Genomic DNA, 18,595 nt, shown 5'->3' with positions numbered 1-18,595 from the left:
TTCATAAGACTTAGCTAATAGACTATAGAACCAACCTAATGTATTTAGTAAATCTTTAGATATGCAAGAGATGGATAATGAAGATGTGCTAAACCACAAATGGGCTTAGAAACATTAGATAGACTTGTATGATTCTTGTATGAGCTTTTTGGCTAGATTCTTAAACTTCTTGTGTGATTAATAGTTAGTCTATATTAACAACGATCGATTCAAAGGATGAACCGGTGGATCGTGGATCTCGAGGTAGGCGTGGCTTGTCATCAAAAGAGGTGGGAATACTTTTAACTCTTTTGTGATTATTGTTGTTTTTTTTATACCAAAGTTGAAGTTTAACAAATTCATGCATTATCTGATTGTGTATTCCACACATTGTTTTATTTAAAATTCCGAAAGTACTGTTGATTTCTTTTAATCTTTCCATTGCTTGGAAAGGAATTGTAATGCTTTGTTTGTCTTTATGAGTTGATTGGGAAATGAGAATTTCCATTTGTGGTATATAGGATGCTGCTCCTTCATTTATACTACTCACTTTCGAGCTATGCTTAATAGGTGCGGGATGAGTTCACCATATAGCTATCTAGGTGCGGGACGAGTCATCATATTATATATTGTTTGGAAAGAGTTAGTTCCATATACATGATTGTTTACCACCGTGAATTGGTTGTGTTTTACTGTTAGGGAAAACATGAATTGTTTTCAAATTATTTCCAATGATTGCATGAAAGTTAGATGTTATTCCTGCGGGGCACCCATTTTAGGGATGATGTGCTCACTCATTCCCACTTTCAGTTTCAGAGACAGATCAAGATGTGCAGAGTTGCGCAGCGAAAGCTTCGAGGAGTTGATTACGTTATTTAGATTGCTTCTGCTATGTTTATTTCGTGTTTATATTCTATTTGTAAATCAACCCACTATTGGATATGTATGTATCATTTAAAAGGAGTTCTTGTATATATATTTATGAGCGGGGTTAATTTTGGGTTAAGTTTTGTAGCATAACTCTTATTAAATGTTTAGGTAAATGATTTAGATTTTTAGTGCCTCTTTACTAGTTAATCTCTTGGATTAGTCAGCTGCTAGCTTTGGGGGCGCTACAGAAGTTACACAGTTGTTGACTAATGAATAAATAATGGAGAACGTTATGGGAACTTATAAAGATGATGAAAGTTCCACAATAGAGCCCCCTTTACGAAACGAGGCTATTAAAGCGGCAATCACGTTGAATAATTTCTTGTTGAACTATGAGAAAACAACACCATAAATTCTTACAATGATAAGAAAAATTAGAGATGAAATTCAATGCGATATTGATTTTAGCAAAAAAAACAAAACACAATTAAATCATTTTTCAAAAAGTCTTCGTAAATCATTAATGCATTATTAATTTATATTTTATATGGGGTCTACACAAATAATGAAAAATGTATTATCTGTTATAAGACCTATGACCCATGGATGTGCGGTCCATTAGATGTCTAGGTTTTCCCCTTCCTATATATAAAGAACATTGTATGTACATATAAGATGATGTCTCTTTATCAATAAGAAATTCTTCTCCTTCTCTAATTGTTACTCCAACACGTTATCATGCACGAAGCTGTATCGCAGAGCTATATGGAATCGATTGATTTTTTTTTCTTTTTCTACATGGATGATTTCCATCAACGCTGGAATCAAATAAGATAAGTTGGATATATTTTCTCCTAAGTATTTTTATTTCTTTTCATCATATTGGGTTTATTAAATCTGCGGCGAAAAATTGATTTAATCTCACGAATTAGGATTATTTTGATTAATGTCGTTTGTAAATCTGGAATTCTTTTGATTGATTGTTATTATTTCTGTAACTACTGTGTATGTATACCAATCAGGAATTATTATTTTTGATTCGTCCTCGAGAGTGATATTAGTTATCGTTGAGGTTTTGGGGACAGATGATATTAGTTATCGTTATTGATTGTCTTTCGTACTGTGTATGTACCCCATGAGGATTTACGTTGGTCAAATCTTTGTCGTTTTTTTAATCTGGGATTTGCATGTGGATCTAGTTTCTAGGTCGGTGCAAAATTGGGGGAAGATAAGGAGTCTCTGTGCGAAAGAAAAGAAGAGGAAAGAGGTTCTGTCTCACCCCTGTTCCGCGTCCTACCCATCCCCTGTCCTGTTCCAGGTGGTGTCCTGTCCCATCCCTTGTCCTGTTCCGTTCCAGCTCGGTTCTGGGCCCTGTCATGTTCTTCCAGCTCGGTTCATGTTCCGTTCCCGGTTCTAGGACTAGCGTTTTTCCGCCTATATGCACTGGGTACCAAAGCTTACCTAAGGTATGTAACCAACCTGGGCTTTTATTTCTTTCTAAAATTGAATTCATGCTGGGCTTATTATTTTTTTTGTTTTCTTAGAACATGCTAGTTCTGTTTTTTATTTTTTTATTTTAAGATAAATCCATAGCATATATAAACTGTCAATTTAAATTATGACCGTTGATCTCGATCATTAAGAATTTTGATCTTAATGTTATTTTGTTCTCTTGAATATGATATTGGCTATAGTTGAATGGTGTGTTTTGTTTAATTGGTTGTACCAACTCAATTCCAATGTATTTATTTGGGTTTTAGAAGTACTTAGACCATTATTGCAAACTTGATATTGTCTCTCCAAATTTGAATTCAGTGGGATGTAATCCACTTGCTCGACTACTAAAGAGTCGGTATTTTCAAAAGATACATTGTAAATAAAATCACATGTATTCCAATTTTTTGTGGAAGAACTCACAAAAGGTGATATGAGACAGAAAATTTCCATTTTTCTACTTCATCCATGATACTAGAGAACCAGTGTATGTTGATGTATAACAACAAGAGAACTATCTTTAGTAATCTTTTCAACCTAAAGTAAGTGGTTGACATGTGTAATGAGATTCTCTTGGCCTATTGAGATAAAGAAATTTCTCAAATTAAGCTAAATGGAGCAAATTTGAAAATGGAAAGAACCTCGAAGTAATAAGGGTTAGACGTAATGACTCGTATAAAGCATGATAAAAGGGACATATATATCATGGGATGAAGCTAAAACTAATTCTAGCTTCCATCATAAATGAAGGATTGAAAATGCACCTGGTCATAGGTATTGGTATATACAATGTAATGTGTGTATCATAGTAGCAACCAATTTTCACATCAAATTTAATGGCACAAGAACTTTGTCGGGCCAATCGACTATCTTATTGAGTTGAACGAGATCCAATGTCTGCACTTATGGAATGAAAACACGAGACATAAATTCTCTAAAACACTTGAGGTATATTTGGTGACACGTAATATATATCCACTCTAAAGTACTTGAGTTGAATCCCACTTTTATTACGTAATAAGGCCACACCACTTATTAAAACTCTCAAGACCCAAGTGTCTAACTCATAGTTGTTTTTCTTCCACTAGCTTAAGGAATTTAAACTAGTTGTTGAACTATTTCCTTATAATGTGATTATGAGTATTGGATCATCGAGCGCAGAATTGCTCAAAATTTGTTTTCAATATAGAACAAAGACGTCACAAAATCTCTACATGTACCAAGAGATAATTACACCTTGTTAAATTTCACAAAAACCCATGCAAGTGGATATCATGTGGAAACTCACAGTGATGAGAATGTAATTGAATGCATCTTTTATAGTCTCCAATGTATTAGAGAAACTAGTGAGTCAATCTAGTGAAATGTAAATCAGTATAGCTAGTATTTGGATTATTGAGTCCATATTGGCTCCGACGATGAAATGTTGGGAATTGACTCATCCAGGCTTTGGGAATAACCATGAAGCCACTTTGGTTGTGACATGATGTTTCATTTTGAAAGGAATCGTACGTACATCATTGTGTTTGAGTGGACAAGACAATGGGAAAAAGATTGACAGAATGCGAAGTAACGACATATCTCTCAATAAGTGTTTTCTAAAGTACCAGATGCACAACCCCCTCCTCCCTCCCATTATGATTTTAAGTAAGAGAGCATATCACTCATTTTACAAAATCTTCGGTAAAACAGGATCCAGACCATCCTAAGATGCAAATGGTAAAAATTCCATATTACAAAGAAAATAAGGTGAAATTTAGAAAAATATTCATGCAGAATGCGGACCATTAAAGTGACTGATGGATCTGGTGAATGTTTTGACATTTTGGACTAGTTATAGTTCCCAAAAAATTTGCGTTTGAAAAATCCTAGCACATATTACACAGTGCAAAGTGAAAAGGCTAACCACCCTTGTTAATGCTAGAGAATTTACATCAAAAGGACTTGATGAATATTGCATGTTTAATAGGATCAATATAGAGCATCTTATACCCAATGGTCTAGCAGGGGCTACCATCAAAGATTACAGATGGTGCTTAAGGAATAAGTTATGCATACCAACCTATCTTTTATTTCTTTGGAGATATGCAATATTACACGCACCTTACTTAATTCGTTTTTAGAACCCAATATTAGTCAACCTTTTATGCGTACCAGTTGGTAACTGGATTTAAGCCTGACATTCGTGTTCTTACGCATTTTTGGTTGCACTATATATGTGCCATTACGACTCCACATCGTACTATGATGGGTCTTCAAAACTGTTAAGTAGTTATGTTGGAATTGAGTTCCCAACAATTATCCGCATTTTAAAACTTTTGGCAAGAGATCTCTTACCGCTAGATTTGCGGGTTATCACTTTAATGAGACAGTCTTCCCGTTGTTAGGGGGAGATAAGAAAAAGTATTTTTCTAAGGGAACGACAGAAATTGTCGTGGTGTGTTCCCACTCTCATATTGATTCTTGTACTCCACAAATGTAAATGTGAAGTGATAAAGAATATTCGATTTTCAGAATTTACACTGATGTTGCTAAAGTGATGAGATCACACATACCAACTGCAAACCTATTTGAAAAGTTACAAATCCTCAATACGGGATATACACCATATACTAAGGTGTTGCAACTACACTCAGTGGAAGTGTGGTCGAGGTCGTGGCCCCATAAAGGAAGTTGGAGACACCACTTGGTTCGATCAATCCTCACCTAGAAAGGAAGTAGGTGAGTAAGGCACGACTTATTTATATCATCAGAAATCATCTCATAAGATTGTCTCTAAATATGTCTGTGAATCAAACTGGAGGACGCTCTGAAGTTTTAAATGATTTTAGAGAACAATGAAATCCTGATGGATTATGAGAACGCATATGAGTCAATGTAAGGATCATGCGTGCACAATGATGAATCCATAAATAGTTGCTCCAGAAGTTGAGCATAATGAGATCGAACCATGCTTTACTTTGATTAATTTCAAATAAATAGCATATTTGGCCTACGCAATCCAGGCAGAACTTAGTTCTTTGACAAATATACGGGTATTTGATGTGGTAGTTTTAACCAACCTAGTGTAAAGCCTGTGGGACATATGTGATTATTTGTCACAAAAGTGTAGTGAGAAGAATGAGGTCTTAAAGTATAAAGAATCACCTCGTGGCGCGAGGTTTCTCACAAACCCCTGGATCGCTTACTCTTTTGAACACCATAATGTTCAGTTAATTAGTTTCCTTGGTAGTTTCAAAAGAAATTGAAACATAGTAGCTGTGGTCAATTCTTTGGAGAATTAGACTCAAAGATATTTGCAAAAGTGCATGATGGATTTTTGCTTCCCAAGTCAAACGACTCTAAACCACGGAGTGTGTTTGCAGTTACACTGGAACACTCACTTATTGATTTAAGCAATCAGGCGGATGTGGTATACCTGTCTAAGTGACTATTTGATTGAGAAGGGATAAACAAGTAAGGTTTCGTGCCATGCGTATTAAATAAGTTCCTGATTCAGAATTATAGTTATCTATGTCGACGGTATGGACATGATAAGTACTCTTAATGGAACAAAGATCTCACAAGCTATTTAAAATCTGAATTTGAGATGAAAATCCTGGGAAATCTCGATCTTATCTATGTTCTAAACTAGAAGACCGAGTTTGTGGTATATTATTCCACCAGTTTGCATATGTCCATTGTCATGCAATTTAACAAGGACGTGCATACTGCTAGCACTCCCATGATTAGTCGAGTTTCAAATGTACATAAATGATCAATTCGTCTAAAGGAAGATGAGGAAGTTAGGTCGGGAGATGAAATTTCCTTATCCAAGTATAATAAACACATTATTGTACTTAGCATAATGTACTCGACCAAATGTTACATCCTCAATGAACTTGTTAGCTAGATATAGCTCAGCGCCAACGCAACGTCATTGGAATGGTATAATGAATGCGATCATGTGCTTAAAAGTAACCATTGACATAAATTTGTTTTATCCATGCAAAGACATAAAAAGGAATGCTAACGGAAGTGCAATCCAAAGGTTGTTGATTATAAAGGAACAATAATCTCTTCTCCAACGAAAGTAATCAGGGGGAGATACGGTACACTATTTTCTAGATCATTACCGATATTCATTTTCGAAAAGTACATGACTAAAGGAACAGTCTGGAACAACTCTGAAAGTAATAGGGGGAGATGCCGACATCAGGGGGAGGATCCAAGGATATGATGTCGACATATTTTACTTCGAAACTGAATCTGTGTTGTACTCTTTTTCCTTTCGATTGAGAACAATTTTTCCCAAAAGGTTTTGTTACTCGACAAGATTTTTAGCGAGACAACACTAAAAACATCAAGTATGTTGAGTGTTGAAGACATAAAGATCGTCGTTGATATTACTGAAAATATCTGGATCAAAGAAATGAAACGCGATATTCTGTTAAGCAACGTAACAACCAGAATCAACAACATGGTCTTATAAACATTCATGTCACCAAAGTAAAGTGTGATAAACTCCTTTTGACTGCATTAGACTAATGAAAATTGTCTGACATCAGGGGGAGCATCTAATGGTGTGTTGAAATATTTTCCTTCACCGAGGTTGCTTTTTTTCCACAGGGTTTTGTTACTTGGAAAGGTTTTTAATTAGACAACAACAAACACTGGGAATTAACTTCCCAAGTAGGGCTATTGTCTTTTCCAGAAGGATTTTCTGCCTAAGAAGTTGTGAAGCAACTAATCAACTTCAACGAAGCAAAGTGATCATCTGCATACTTGCATCTGTCACGTTGTACTCTTTCCCCTTCGTCAAGGTTTTGTCCCACTGGGTTTCCTTGTCAAGGTTTTAATGAGGCAACATATTCAAGGCCATCTATGTTATAAGTTTGCTTAATATTGTAGTATTTTTCTTTAGTTCAGGGTTTGACCCTCTGGGTTTTCCTGACGAAGTTTTAATGAGGCAATTAACTTAGATTCGTCGGTCTTTGAAGATCGTATTGCATGTGATAAACTACATGTAAAGTACGAGACAACATGTGAAGTACTACATGTGAATAGTCATACCAAGGTTTTGTCCCGCTGGGTTTTTCCTTATCAAAGTTTTAATTAGACAATGGATTCCGCCACAAGTCATCAAGGAGAGAACAACATTTAAAGAACTACATTTAAAGGACTGTATATGAAGCACCGTGTATAAAGCTTTGTTATTGAACCGCACAAGGGGGAGTGTTATAAGACCTATTGCCCATGGATGTGCGGTCCATTAGATGTCTAGGTTTTCCCCTTCCTATATATAAAGAACATTGTATGTATGTAAAAGATGATGTCTCTTTATCAATAAGAAGTTCTTCTCCTTCTCTAATTGTTACTCCAACATTATCTTATAATTTTAGCGAATTATCAATTTGACAAGCTGTCCCTAATTCGGGACCGGGCAAAAATATTATTTAAGAGAGTTTATTAAATAATCGAGTATTAATTAAAAGAATTACTGTATATATTTTTTAAGTAGAAATTAACGTTTAATCCCATTTTTATTGGGTTTTAGACACTCTAGTCCTTTCACTTAAAGCCTTATATACGGAGGTCCAAATTGAACAAATCTAGAACGGGTTAGTCCTTTCTTTACCGATTCAGTCCAAATCGAATTTCTTGGCCGACAAAAATAACCTTCCAGTAAAATCGCGAGTAATCATTCACTTACCTACTCTTCTGAAACAGCAAACAGTCGATGAAAGAAGAACACCGAAGACATCATCATTTACTCTTTTCATTTTCGATGGAGATTTTCTCGATTATCTTCCTCATCTCCATCACTCAAATCGGAAGGTAAGGGTTTCAATGTATTTTTACTTTTATTTCTTCTCTTCTTCATCTTCATCTAGGTCTGAGTTCAAAATTAGTTTTAAAACTTCAATCTAGGTTTTCATTTTCATTTCGTTTTTGATATTGTAGCTGTCGAAAAGTAAGAGATTCTAGCGGTGACGAAACCAGATGGAATTTCAGGAAACTATATAGAAACAATCAAGGTGATAATTCTTGAATCTAATTTCTCTTTTCAACGAAATTCTTCAACAACCTTACCAAATACTGTTTTGATTCTTCTTAAAATCTTTCATAGTCTCAATAACCATTGATATCGGTAGTAGATTTGTGCTTAAGAGAGATTTTTGCAACATCTGGGCTATGGGAACCACGAGAGGGAGGTTTAAGAGAGATTTCAACAATATATATCTCCTACCTGTTATAGAACTAGGTCCATCTTCAAAGTGCCCATTTGGAAGATAATCAGCAGGTAACAGAAATAATCGTAAATCAATAAAACTATGAAAATAATAAATCTAATAGAAATGTTCACAAAATAAAATCTAACTTTATTCAGCTAACGAGATTACGGTCAAGAAGCTTAGGTTTAGCTGCAAATTAAGGAGTAATGTTGCCCAAGAGAAGTGCGGAACATATAAAATGTAGAGAAATGTTGATGAGAATGATGCCATTTTTCAGTCTATTTACTGCTGTTAGTTACTAATATTAGCTATAAGCTTTACTAAAAAACAGTAATGAGATTAATTTGTCTGATCAATTTGAATCAGATGTGTGTACATGGAATGAGAAATGAGCTTCTGGATATGTTATCTTTAAAGTTCACTGCTAATTAAGTTGAGTTGTCGTGCATATACACTTCGAAAGATTGACTTTTGAGAAATAATAAAAAATCAATCAATCGAGAAGACAAGATCATGTTTGATACCGACACAAATAGCCGAAACTAGAGTTAGTTTATGGTTTGATAGATTCATTCGCAGTAATCAATTAATCAAATCATTCATATTGGCTGTTTTGCAAGTAAGAGCAGTTTTTCTATCACCAGGAGTTGATTTAATGCGTAATCCACGACACGGGAATTATTATATGTCTGCTTAAAGGCTTAAACGTTAAACACAAAACTGTAGAAGTATTTTATTTCTTTTACCTTTCAAAAATGCATATGGAAAACTACATATTGCTATCATTGAACTAATTTTAGAGATCCACTATTTGGCGATACGGATGCATTTGTAGGAAAAATTAGTATTTGAATAGAGGAATTACTGGAGTTTCTCTCAAAAAAATTTCTAAGCCTAGACTATAAGTAGAGTAATAGTGGTTCTTAGATGATATATTACCATATTATATCTCAATTTGATTCTCTCTTGTGCTGGGGTACTTGTTCTCACTAATAACTAGGTTTATCAGTTTGGTGATACATTACTTTTTCCATGTTCTTATGGACTACAATCTCCCAAGTATGACACTAGAATTTCGACGCGAATTAGCTTAATTTTTCCATATTCTTTTCGACCATGAACTCATTAGTGGTAGGAATGAATGGTAATGGTCCATGACCTCGTCATTAATGGTAGGACTCAATGGTAACTTGGATTAATAAATAAAAAAATGGATGCTATCAAGGAAACTAAACACAAGGTTTCAACACCAGCCAAACTACTAACAGTGGCAATGGTGAGCAGTGAATAGATTTGGCCTAATCTATAATTAAATAGCATAGCTAGCTAAGGATAATTCTTACATATCGGCTTCAGTAATTATTCCATTATACGTATATTGCTATGTACTATTATCCTTATTCTCTCCAAAAGGAATGTTTTGAGGGAATGTTGTTTTGGTTGTCTGAAAATAAAGAAAGAAGGAAGACAATATCATGTGTACGTACGTCTTCTTATTCTTCTTCTTTTCCATAGTAGTAATTTTGAGTTGGTTTTCTGTTAGTTGATTGTAAACAAAAGGTGTGTCTTTGTTTGCCATTGTGGTAAGTATAAAACTTTAGTGGCCTAGAACTGATAAGGACAAGAAAAAGAAGAGTGTAGTAGTAAAGTAAAGACTAGAGGGTGATCAGATTTGGAAGGGGAGGGGTACGTTTTTCATGTTGACTCACAGTTGGTATAGACTCTGACAATTCTATCTTTGTTCCATGGTGGTGGTGGTCATTTTTGGGGGACGTTACCATATGCATATTATTGATAGTTTTTTTCTTTCTTGCATTCAGAATAAATGACCCCCACCACCACTGCACCACCACCACCACCACCACCTTATGACAAATTAAAATTTCCATTATCTCTCTATGGACTGATAAGTTAATCATATAACAGAAACAGACAAGCATATGAAAATGTAAATGTAAAAGCTATCATCTTCCTAGAAAGATGCTTGTCTGGGAAGAGTTAATGTGAAAACAGTTAATCATATAATAGAGATAGTTAATATACTTAAGTATCTCGATTATGCTTTTTCCCTTAGAAATACTACTTCGCTTCTGCAAAAGAGTTAATGTATACATATTTATACACCTGTTGATTAACACACACCTGTTAGTGATATTTATACATGTTGCTGTTAATGTGTACATATTTATACACCTGTTATTAATTTTTTGATTGGTGATGACAGGTTAACACGCACCATATACGATGGATCTGACAAGGTCATAAGCAGACCTTGCGAGGAAGATCAGGCGATGATGTTTCATTTTTTTTATTAAGTCGTCGTTTGCTTTCATACTAGTTTGGTTGATATTTCTATTTTGATTTCTTGCAAACAAATCTTTTAAAAAAAATACTTTTCCAAAGACCAAATCTATGTTGTTTTTCGTTTTCATCTTCCAAGGTTCTTTGTTTCTGTTGATTGGAGTTACTAGTGATTACTTGACCGATTTTAGTTCTAAATACTTAATTTCATTTTTTTGTTTTTTGGTGTCCTCGTCCAGATGATAAACAAAGGATGCAATTAAGTAGAGATTTAGGTCTCGAACCCCGTCAGATTAATTCTGGTTTCAGAACAGAAGGACCCAGATGAAGGTAAACCATGCTCACTCTGTTTGATACAAATTTTCTTATTTCACTTGTTAGTTAAGAATGATTGAATATTCACTTCCCATTATTAGGCACAACATGAACGAGCAAATAATAGTGTACATAAGTGTACACATATGTTATGTTATTTAGGTGTACCTAGTGGTACACATTAAGAATGTTGCGTGCAGATTCCATTTTGCATGATTGTTGGCTGGACCATGAGGCTCCTAATGGACATTCCCGAGTTTTTTGAGACAGCTACCCTTTTTTATAACAGTCTTTGTTGTAGCCTTTTTGCATCAGGTTTGTTATTGAAACCATAATTGGTAAATTAAGTTTCATCAGTGGACTTTTCTTTGAATTCTTAATGTGTATATAATTGTACACATGCCGATTATTACTTGGTACAAAACTGTATTATACCTTGATGCACTTTTGAAATCAATCATTTTTGGTTTTATGTATTAAACATAGAGACTCATAAGCTCGAAATGGTGTACATAGTTGTCCACATGTTTATCATTTAGGTGTAAATAGTTGTACACTTTCAGAACTATATTTTATGTAATTAGGTTTGTGTGGACATGGGATTTTATGGGGTTTATTGCCTAATCTAGCGATTATGCTTAATCCTAAAAGTAAGAATTAACCGATGTATTTTCTTGTACACCAGTTATACGGGTGCACATAAAAGTGCACCTTTTTTTGTGCTTGCTATACTAGGTGTATATGTTTGTACACCAGTTATATGATGTGGTCTTCTTATCGAATTTGGTTTACTTTCATCAGTTTCTTATGTTCGGCTTTGTTTATATCTAGTTAAGAGCGTATTACTTTTCCTTTAACGAGATATACTAATGTATACGTTTTGTGCAGGGGAAGGAAGAGCACTTGTTAGTTTCCCTCTTGCTGCAAGAAGAATGAATACACTAAACGACTTGCTTGTAGGAAATGTTATCTCCCTACATTTGCGTTGAATAATGAAACTGTTAGATTATAAGTGTTGAACGCCTGCATCAAGTAAAACATGGTAAGTTTATTGCTACTTTTATCATATTATTCTTCAGTATTTTCGATTTCTTTCTTTTTTTCGCATATAAAAGATGTAGTTTTCTTTTTTCGGGGCAGTTCTTGTAAATATTTGTAGTAGTCAGTTGCTGGATGATTGTGCCCTGAAATAAAATATTGAATCTGACTTTAGGGAAGACAAGTCACAGATGCAAAGGGTAGAAGCTTCCTTGATTCATGGAGGATCAATGAGACTTCATGGGCGGAGTTAGCTACAAGGTTAGTTTTCTATTCCACCAAGTGTCACTTTTATTGTTAGTTGGCATGTGATAGTTGTAAGGTATCTCAATGTGTACATAGTTGTACAGTTGCTGATTGTTAATGTGTACATCGTTGTACACATGCTGATTTTTAACGTGTACATAGTTGTACACATGCCATGATTATGATAAAAAATCTGACTTCGCGGCCGATGCATCTTCCTTAGCTAGAGCAGCAACCCCTGGGAAAATAAAAAAAGTTTCTGCCATATTCATGATTTTTCCTTGTAATAATTCTGTAGATATACCCTTGTGATACATTCCGACTCTATCTTTGCAGCGATATTATATGGCGTCATCACTTGAATAAACCTGTCTTGACTCGACCACGAAAAGCCATGTATTCACCATCAAAGTATTGCTGGGGTCATGACAATAAGATGCTTCAGAAAACAAGAAGAGTTTTGTAATGAGAATTTCAACAGGGTGAATACAAACTTAAGAATGGATTTCCATAATAATGGTTCTAACGAATGGCTGGGGTTTCGCTTGGAATTAGTTGGGACCATGGTCCTTTGCCTATCTGCATTCTTCATGGTCTTGATGCCTACTAATTTCATAAAACCAGGTATTTACCCCCAACACAAGTTAATCTCATACAAATATGATTTTTGTTATTCTGGTTTTCAACTTGGGATTCATGCACAAAGTCACAAATGAAATACTATATATACCATCTTCCCAGATATAAGAAGATGTCGGACTGTTCGGGGAAGTTTTGAAATTCTAGTATGGTGCTTTTGCAGAATAAACGAGAATCATTGTGGAGAACAGTCTTGAATCATGTATTGATAGTTGAGGCCACTAAGAGTATTATCTACGAGTCTATGACAGTAATATGCTATTATTATTTATGCTTTATATCACTTGCAAACATCTTTTCCATATATTTATTAATCTCTCTCTTTTAGTTATACTGGTCTCTTATTTAGTTATATTCTTGTTCAGAAATAAACAAAATTAATGAACATCCTGATTAGAAAAATGAATAATGCAGAAAATGCCATGAACGAAAACATATCCTTCTTTTGTAATTAATTTTTGAACATTTCTTATAAGAAAATGAGCGGTGCCGATTGCAACAGTAATGATGAATGAAAATGACCAAGCTAATGAAAACCATGTCTATATCTTGTAATTTATAGTCGATGTGATTTAAGGCAGTAAGAAAAGTATTTCCTTGTAATTCTATTTCCATTAGTACGTAAACTTCTGTATATAACACTATGATGCCAATACCTATAAGGTCTGTTTTGTGGGTATGGACGTTAGATTTTTGAAGGTGTATACATAGTTGTACATGATTGTACTCTCATAAAAATATGAAAAAACTAATTCTTAATGAAATCCTAAGTTGTTTTTCGATATCATGAGATGATCTTAATAGCATGCTTGCTATGTGTTTAGGTACTTTTGGAGAGAGCTTAAGAAAGTGGAGAAGAACATAGGACGGGTTTCGTAGATGGACGAATTTCTGGATTTTCAGATTTTAATGGCATGCTTGCTGTTTGTTTAGGTATCTGCTATGTGTTAGATTGTAATGGCATTCTTGTTAGTGGTGCTTAGGTGAACGATTCAAGTTGTACGTGATGTACAAAGTGGTGTACCTTGTTTTGTTTTTGGATTTTCTGGATTTTGGTACTGTGTAAACTAAAATGTTTGAAAAATGAAAATTATATAGTCATATGGGTAATCTTTTTGTAGTTCTCGGAAAGAGTTTTCTGAATATATAAAATTTGTGAATTATTGACAAACAATTCAAAAGATAAATTGTTTTTAATTTTTTTTTATATTATATAAAACTGCTGATATCATCATGAGTCGTTTTGGACTAAACTGAAAATATTTGGACTAAATTGTAAATCAGGAAGGTTACATATGTATTTTTCATGAAAAAGAACTAATTTGGACCTAGTTGAATGGGTTAGGACTAAGCAGTATATTTAGATGGGATTTTGGACTAAACCGTATTTCTCGCATTTTTTAATCTATTCTCCGTGGATGTGTGCCAATCGGACCCTATCACCCCTTGCAATTCCCGCACCACTTCCGAAACTAAAACACTGAGAACTCACTTCGCAAACCCTAATCCCTTCGTCCACAGAGACCTAAAATCACTAAAAGATTTTAAGATTTTCCTTTTTCCTTTCTAACAAATCCACAGTAAGCAAGCATCACCAATCATTTGAATCTTCGTTCAATCAGATCCAGAGAAAGAATTAAAAGGAAAGGGTTTTTGAAAAGGAATTAGGTTTTGTTTTTGACATTTGATGTGCTGATCAAAGATGCCTCCAAAACAAGCTAAAGCTGATATTGCCAAGAAACAAAAGCAGGTTGAAGATAAAACCTTTGGATTGAAGAACAAAAACAAGAGTAAAAGTGTCCAAAAATATGTTCAGAATATTCAAGCCTCTGCTGTCCCCAAACCTGACCCTTCCAAAGTCGCTGCTAAGGTATCACTCCCTCTCCTTAACTTTATCAATTCGTGCATGAAAGATTTGAATTTGAAATGGGTTAAAGTTGTAATTCGTTGTCTTTTGGTTTTTCTGAATAATTAGAAAAAGAAAGATGAAGAGAAAGCTAGAGAGAAGGAATTGAATGATTTATTTAAGATAGCTGTTAGTCAGCCCAAAGTTCCACCTGGTATGTAGGGGTTTATTGTAAATTTTGTGCTCCTTTTGTTTTTGTTGAATTATTGGATGTGATTCTATTAATTAATGTTGATTGTGTGTAAATGATTATTACAGGTGTTGATCCGAAGTCGATACTATGTGAATTTTTCAAAGTGGGGCAATGTACTAAGGGATTTAAGTGCAAATTCTCCCACGATTTGGATATTCAGAGGAAGGGTGAAAAGATTTGTATTTATAGTGACAAGCGTGATGAAGATGGTTTGTTAGTTTACTTTGTTTTCATCAACTTTTATGTTAGGGTGTTGATGTTTCCATAAATTCTTGATGTTTCTACTGCTATTTGTTTTTTGTCATTTGTTGTTGGTTAAGATAATATGGAGGATTGGGATCAGGAGACATTGGAAAAGGTTGTGGAGTCCAAGAAAAATGATTATAGTAACCAGAATAAAGCAACTGAGATTGTATGTTTTCTATCCTCTTATGTTAGCTGTAGAATGTGATTGATTGATGTTTTCTATCATGGTGAAAGGGAAGTAAAACTTAAATGCTTTTACTCGCTTGTGATTTGAGCAGGTGTGTAAGCACTTTTTGGATGCAGTTGAGAGGAAACAATATGGGTGGTTTTGGGTTTGTCCAAATGGAAATAAAGAGTGTCGTTACAGACATGCTCTTCCTCCAGGTTATATATTAAAATCTCAGATGAAGGCGTTACTAGAAGAGGAGTCGGAGAAAATATCTATCGAGGAAGAGATTGAAAACCAGGTAATAATATTAAAATACTAGTAAAGAGACGATACGTTTGACTTTTTTAAGTGTTAAGGACTGAATATGAAGACATGGTTTTCCAAAGGCATAGATTCCCTGTAGTAATATAAAGGATCACACTGAGAACCTTGGTATGCATTCTTTAGGTTGCTTATCAACTGAAATTAAGAAAACAACATAGTAAATATAAGATTAGGACACACTTTGTGAGTTGCATACTTAAATAAATGAATATTAATGCCTTAAATTTTTTGAGACTTTGAGTTTGGTCCTTTAGTCTAATTTTCAGTTTTCTTAATACAGACTTACAAGTGGCATTGTGTTGCATCTTCATATTTTACGTTTGTTTTTCCTAATGGTGGTTCTCATAATTGGGTTCTCTGTTTCTTGGCCTTCAGCGTGCAAAAGTAGTAGGTTCAACCCAGATAACTACTGAAATTTTCAATCAATGGAAGAAGAAAAAACTCGACGAAAAAGAAGCAGGTCTCGCATTATCAAGGGCAGAAAGGGCTAAGAATGACCGCATGAGGTACTTTGTTATCTATGATTATGTGAATGGTACCATGAAGACACATTTGCTTGGCACTCTATTAAATATTTTGATCCTTTTGTCTGTTGTAGTGGTCGCGAGCTGTTTCTGGCAGATGCTAGTTTGTTTGTGGACGACGCAGAAGCATATGAGAAGTACCAAAGAGAAGATCCTGAAGCTACTGAAGAGAAGGTACTCTTTCATCGCCCTTGTTATTGTTCTCTTCTATTATATGTCTACTTAATGGGGGTATTGGATTCTCCTTGTAAATGCTTAGAAATTCAACCGGCTTCTGTTTGGTGCTACTCTCAGAACACTCTATGTTGTTTGGGGGCAATGTGTATAAATTATAGGCCGCTGGCGCTGCTTTGTGTAGTATACTACCCCCCATATATATCTGTAAAAAAATTTAAACAGCTCAACGAGAAGTTGTTCCTAGAAATGTTGAATACTATTGCCTCGCTTTTGAACAAAGAAAGAACGTACAGTATCTTACTTTAGGGTTACTATACAATGTATACGTGCTTTTAGCAAAGTCCTTGATAGGATAAAAAAGATGTGTTGTGAATAGTCAGGCGCACAATCAAGTTAAACCCTGTCCATTTCCATTCAAACCTCTGATTGTCGCTTCCCTGTTTTGAAAGTGGTAGTCTTTTTCTAGGGCGTCACTGAAATTAAAAATAGTACATCTTTGGCGTGCCGGGGTGATGCTTCCAACTCAGCGAAAATACCTATTTAACTAAATAACACTTGACGCATGTGCAGATTGTTAGTTTCTGTCTTAATTACTGCATGGTCTCCTTTACCTGCCTCCGTTTGCCAATTACCTTTCCCATGTTGTCAAAGTCAGTTTGGAGAGGTGCATGAATTTAGTATGAGTGAAGGTGTTTTCTCCCGAGGTGGATGATAAAAGTATAGCCTGGTTCTCTTTCTGATCTCTGAAGGCAGCAGTGTGTTTACACCCTTAGTCTTGGAGGCAGTGTGATATATTTACGGTTACTTTAACCTTTTGCTTTTCTTGCCACCTTTGCTTTCCCATGTGATACATAATCATGTTTACGACAATCTCAAGATCTTGTATACTGATAACTAGATGATAACTTCCCCTCAATATATATTACCTTGTTTCCACTGGTATTAGGATCTTTAATGTCAATAATGTCTTGGAGCTCATGCATTTGTAGTTTCGTGGTTTATAGCATCTATGAGAAACTAACAATACTAATTGAGAATTGCATGCTCATGCTTTATCGGTTCAATTCTCAGCCAAAGGATGCTGCCGAAGGGGAGGCAAGTACTTCTACGTCCGCTGTTGATGGTGACGAAGAGCTTTTTGCTGATGATGACGATGATGAGCTGGATCTGGACGAGTTAGAGGAGCTGGAGGCAAGCCTATCGAAGACATCACTTCAAATTCGTGAACCAGGCGTTGAAGCCTAATTCAGATATTAAAACCAAAATTTATGTGATGTCACTTTTAGTCTCAATTTCAGAGTTTTGATGAGGAAAAGTTTCAATGATAGGATCTTTTTGGTTATCACTTGTTTAATGCTTGGTTTATGGACTGTTTAATTGTGAAGTCGTTTCTTCTCTCTTGGGTTCATGTAGAGAAATGAATCCTGAAATTTCATGAAAGAAAAAGATCTACAGCAGAAGATATTAGTATATTTACGACTTGAAGGGTGGATTTCTCTGAAACCTCCTCAAGAGTCGAGACCCTAATTCTCGTGTGCATTCTGTAAGTGATGTATGAGATTTTTCTTCTTCGAGGCCTCAGGTGGAGCCCAATATTCAGCATAAATTAGGGTAAAGTACATTATTGTAACTACGGTAGAATACCACCATTTTTGTTAAAAATAGAAAGCATAATTTTGGAACCCTATTATTGGGGTTGGACAGGGCTGCATAGGGTCATGAAATAGTAATCCTTATAACCCCTTATCCGAGCATTTTACATAATAGCTAATAGACCCGTTTTGATTAGTGATAATAATGTGATTAACATCAAAAATATGATTAGTGACTTAATTAAGTTCAACACATTTCTTTAAGTCAAGTGATTGAAATCAAAATCAAAACAAAAGAGGGAGAAGAAGTGGAAGAAGAGAAAATTTGGGGAAAAATTCAAAATGAGTGATCCAAATAAGAGTTCTG

At 34.9% G+C, this 18,595-nt stretch overlaps 1 protein-coding gene and 1 long non-coding RNA gene across 5 annotated transcripts; both read left to right on the top strand.

The window, feature by feature from the left end:
• The first annotated feature begins 8,021 nt into the window (after positions 1-8,021).
• LOC113320864 lies at positions 8,022-14,217 on the top strand. Of its 4 annotated transcripts, none has more exons than XR_003346325.1 (8): positions 8,022-8,160; positions 8,287-8,360; positions 10,783-10,873; positions 11,099-11,189; positions 12,063-12,216; positions 12,388-12,473; positions 12,795-13,082; positions 13,922-14,217. It is a non-coding gene; the product is annotated as an uncharacterized LOC113320864 (long non-coding RNA). The 4 variants fall into 4 exon arrangements; XR_003346324.1 differs by adding an exon at positions 13,261-13,347 and having other exon boundaries at positions 10,783-11,189; XR_003346323.1 differs by adding an exon at positions 13,200-13,347 and having other exon boundaries at positions 10,783-11,189.
• Positions 14,218-14,519: 302 nt separating this feature from the next.
• On the top strand, positions 14,520-18,163 carry LOC113322860 (zinc finger CCCH domain-containing protein 21-like). Its single transcript, XM_026571034.1, has 8 exons — positions 14,520-14,967; positions 15,073-15,157; positions 15,262-15,405; positions 15,517-15,608; positions 15,721-15,909; positions 16,311-16,441; positions 16,534-16,633; positions 17,708-18,163. The coding sequence occupies exons 1-8, from the start codon at positions 14,800-14,802 to the stop codon at positions 17,879-17,881; spliced, it is 1,083 nt and encodes a 360-aa protein (XP_026426819.1). The 5' UTR covers positions 14,520-14,799; the 3' UTR covers positions 17,882-18,163.
• Positions 18,164-18,595: the final 432 nt, after the last annotated feature.

The sequence above is a fragment of the Papaver somniferum genome, chromosome 11, assembly GCF_003573695.1.
Source record: "Papaver somniferum cultivar HN1 chromosome 11, ASM357369v1, whole genome shotgun sequence".
NCBI classification, from domain to species: Eukaryota; Viridiplantae; Streptophyta; class Magnoliopsida; order Ranunculales; family Papaveraceae; genus Papaver; species Papaver somniferum.
The sequence above is the reverse complement of the archived record's forward strand: the minus strand, read 5'-3'. Positions and strand labels throughout refer to the sequence as shown.

Excerpts from the sequence above, each read along its gene's own strand:
- LOC113322860 (XM_026571034.1), top strand. The coding sequence starts at position 14,800 with ATGCCTCCAAAACAAGCTAAAGCTGATATTGCCAAGAAACAAAAGCAG. Across the intron at positions 15,609-15,720 it reads AGAATAAAGCAACTGAGATT|GTGTGTAAGCACTTTTTGGA; the intron begins GTATGTTTTCTA and ends TGATTTGAGCAG. Across the intron at positions 16,634-17,707 it reads CTGAAGCTACTGAAGAGAAG|CCAAAGGATGCTGCCGAAGG; the intron begins GTACTCTTTCAT and ends TTCAATTCTCAG.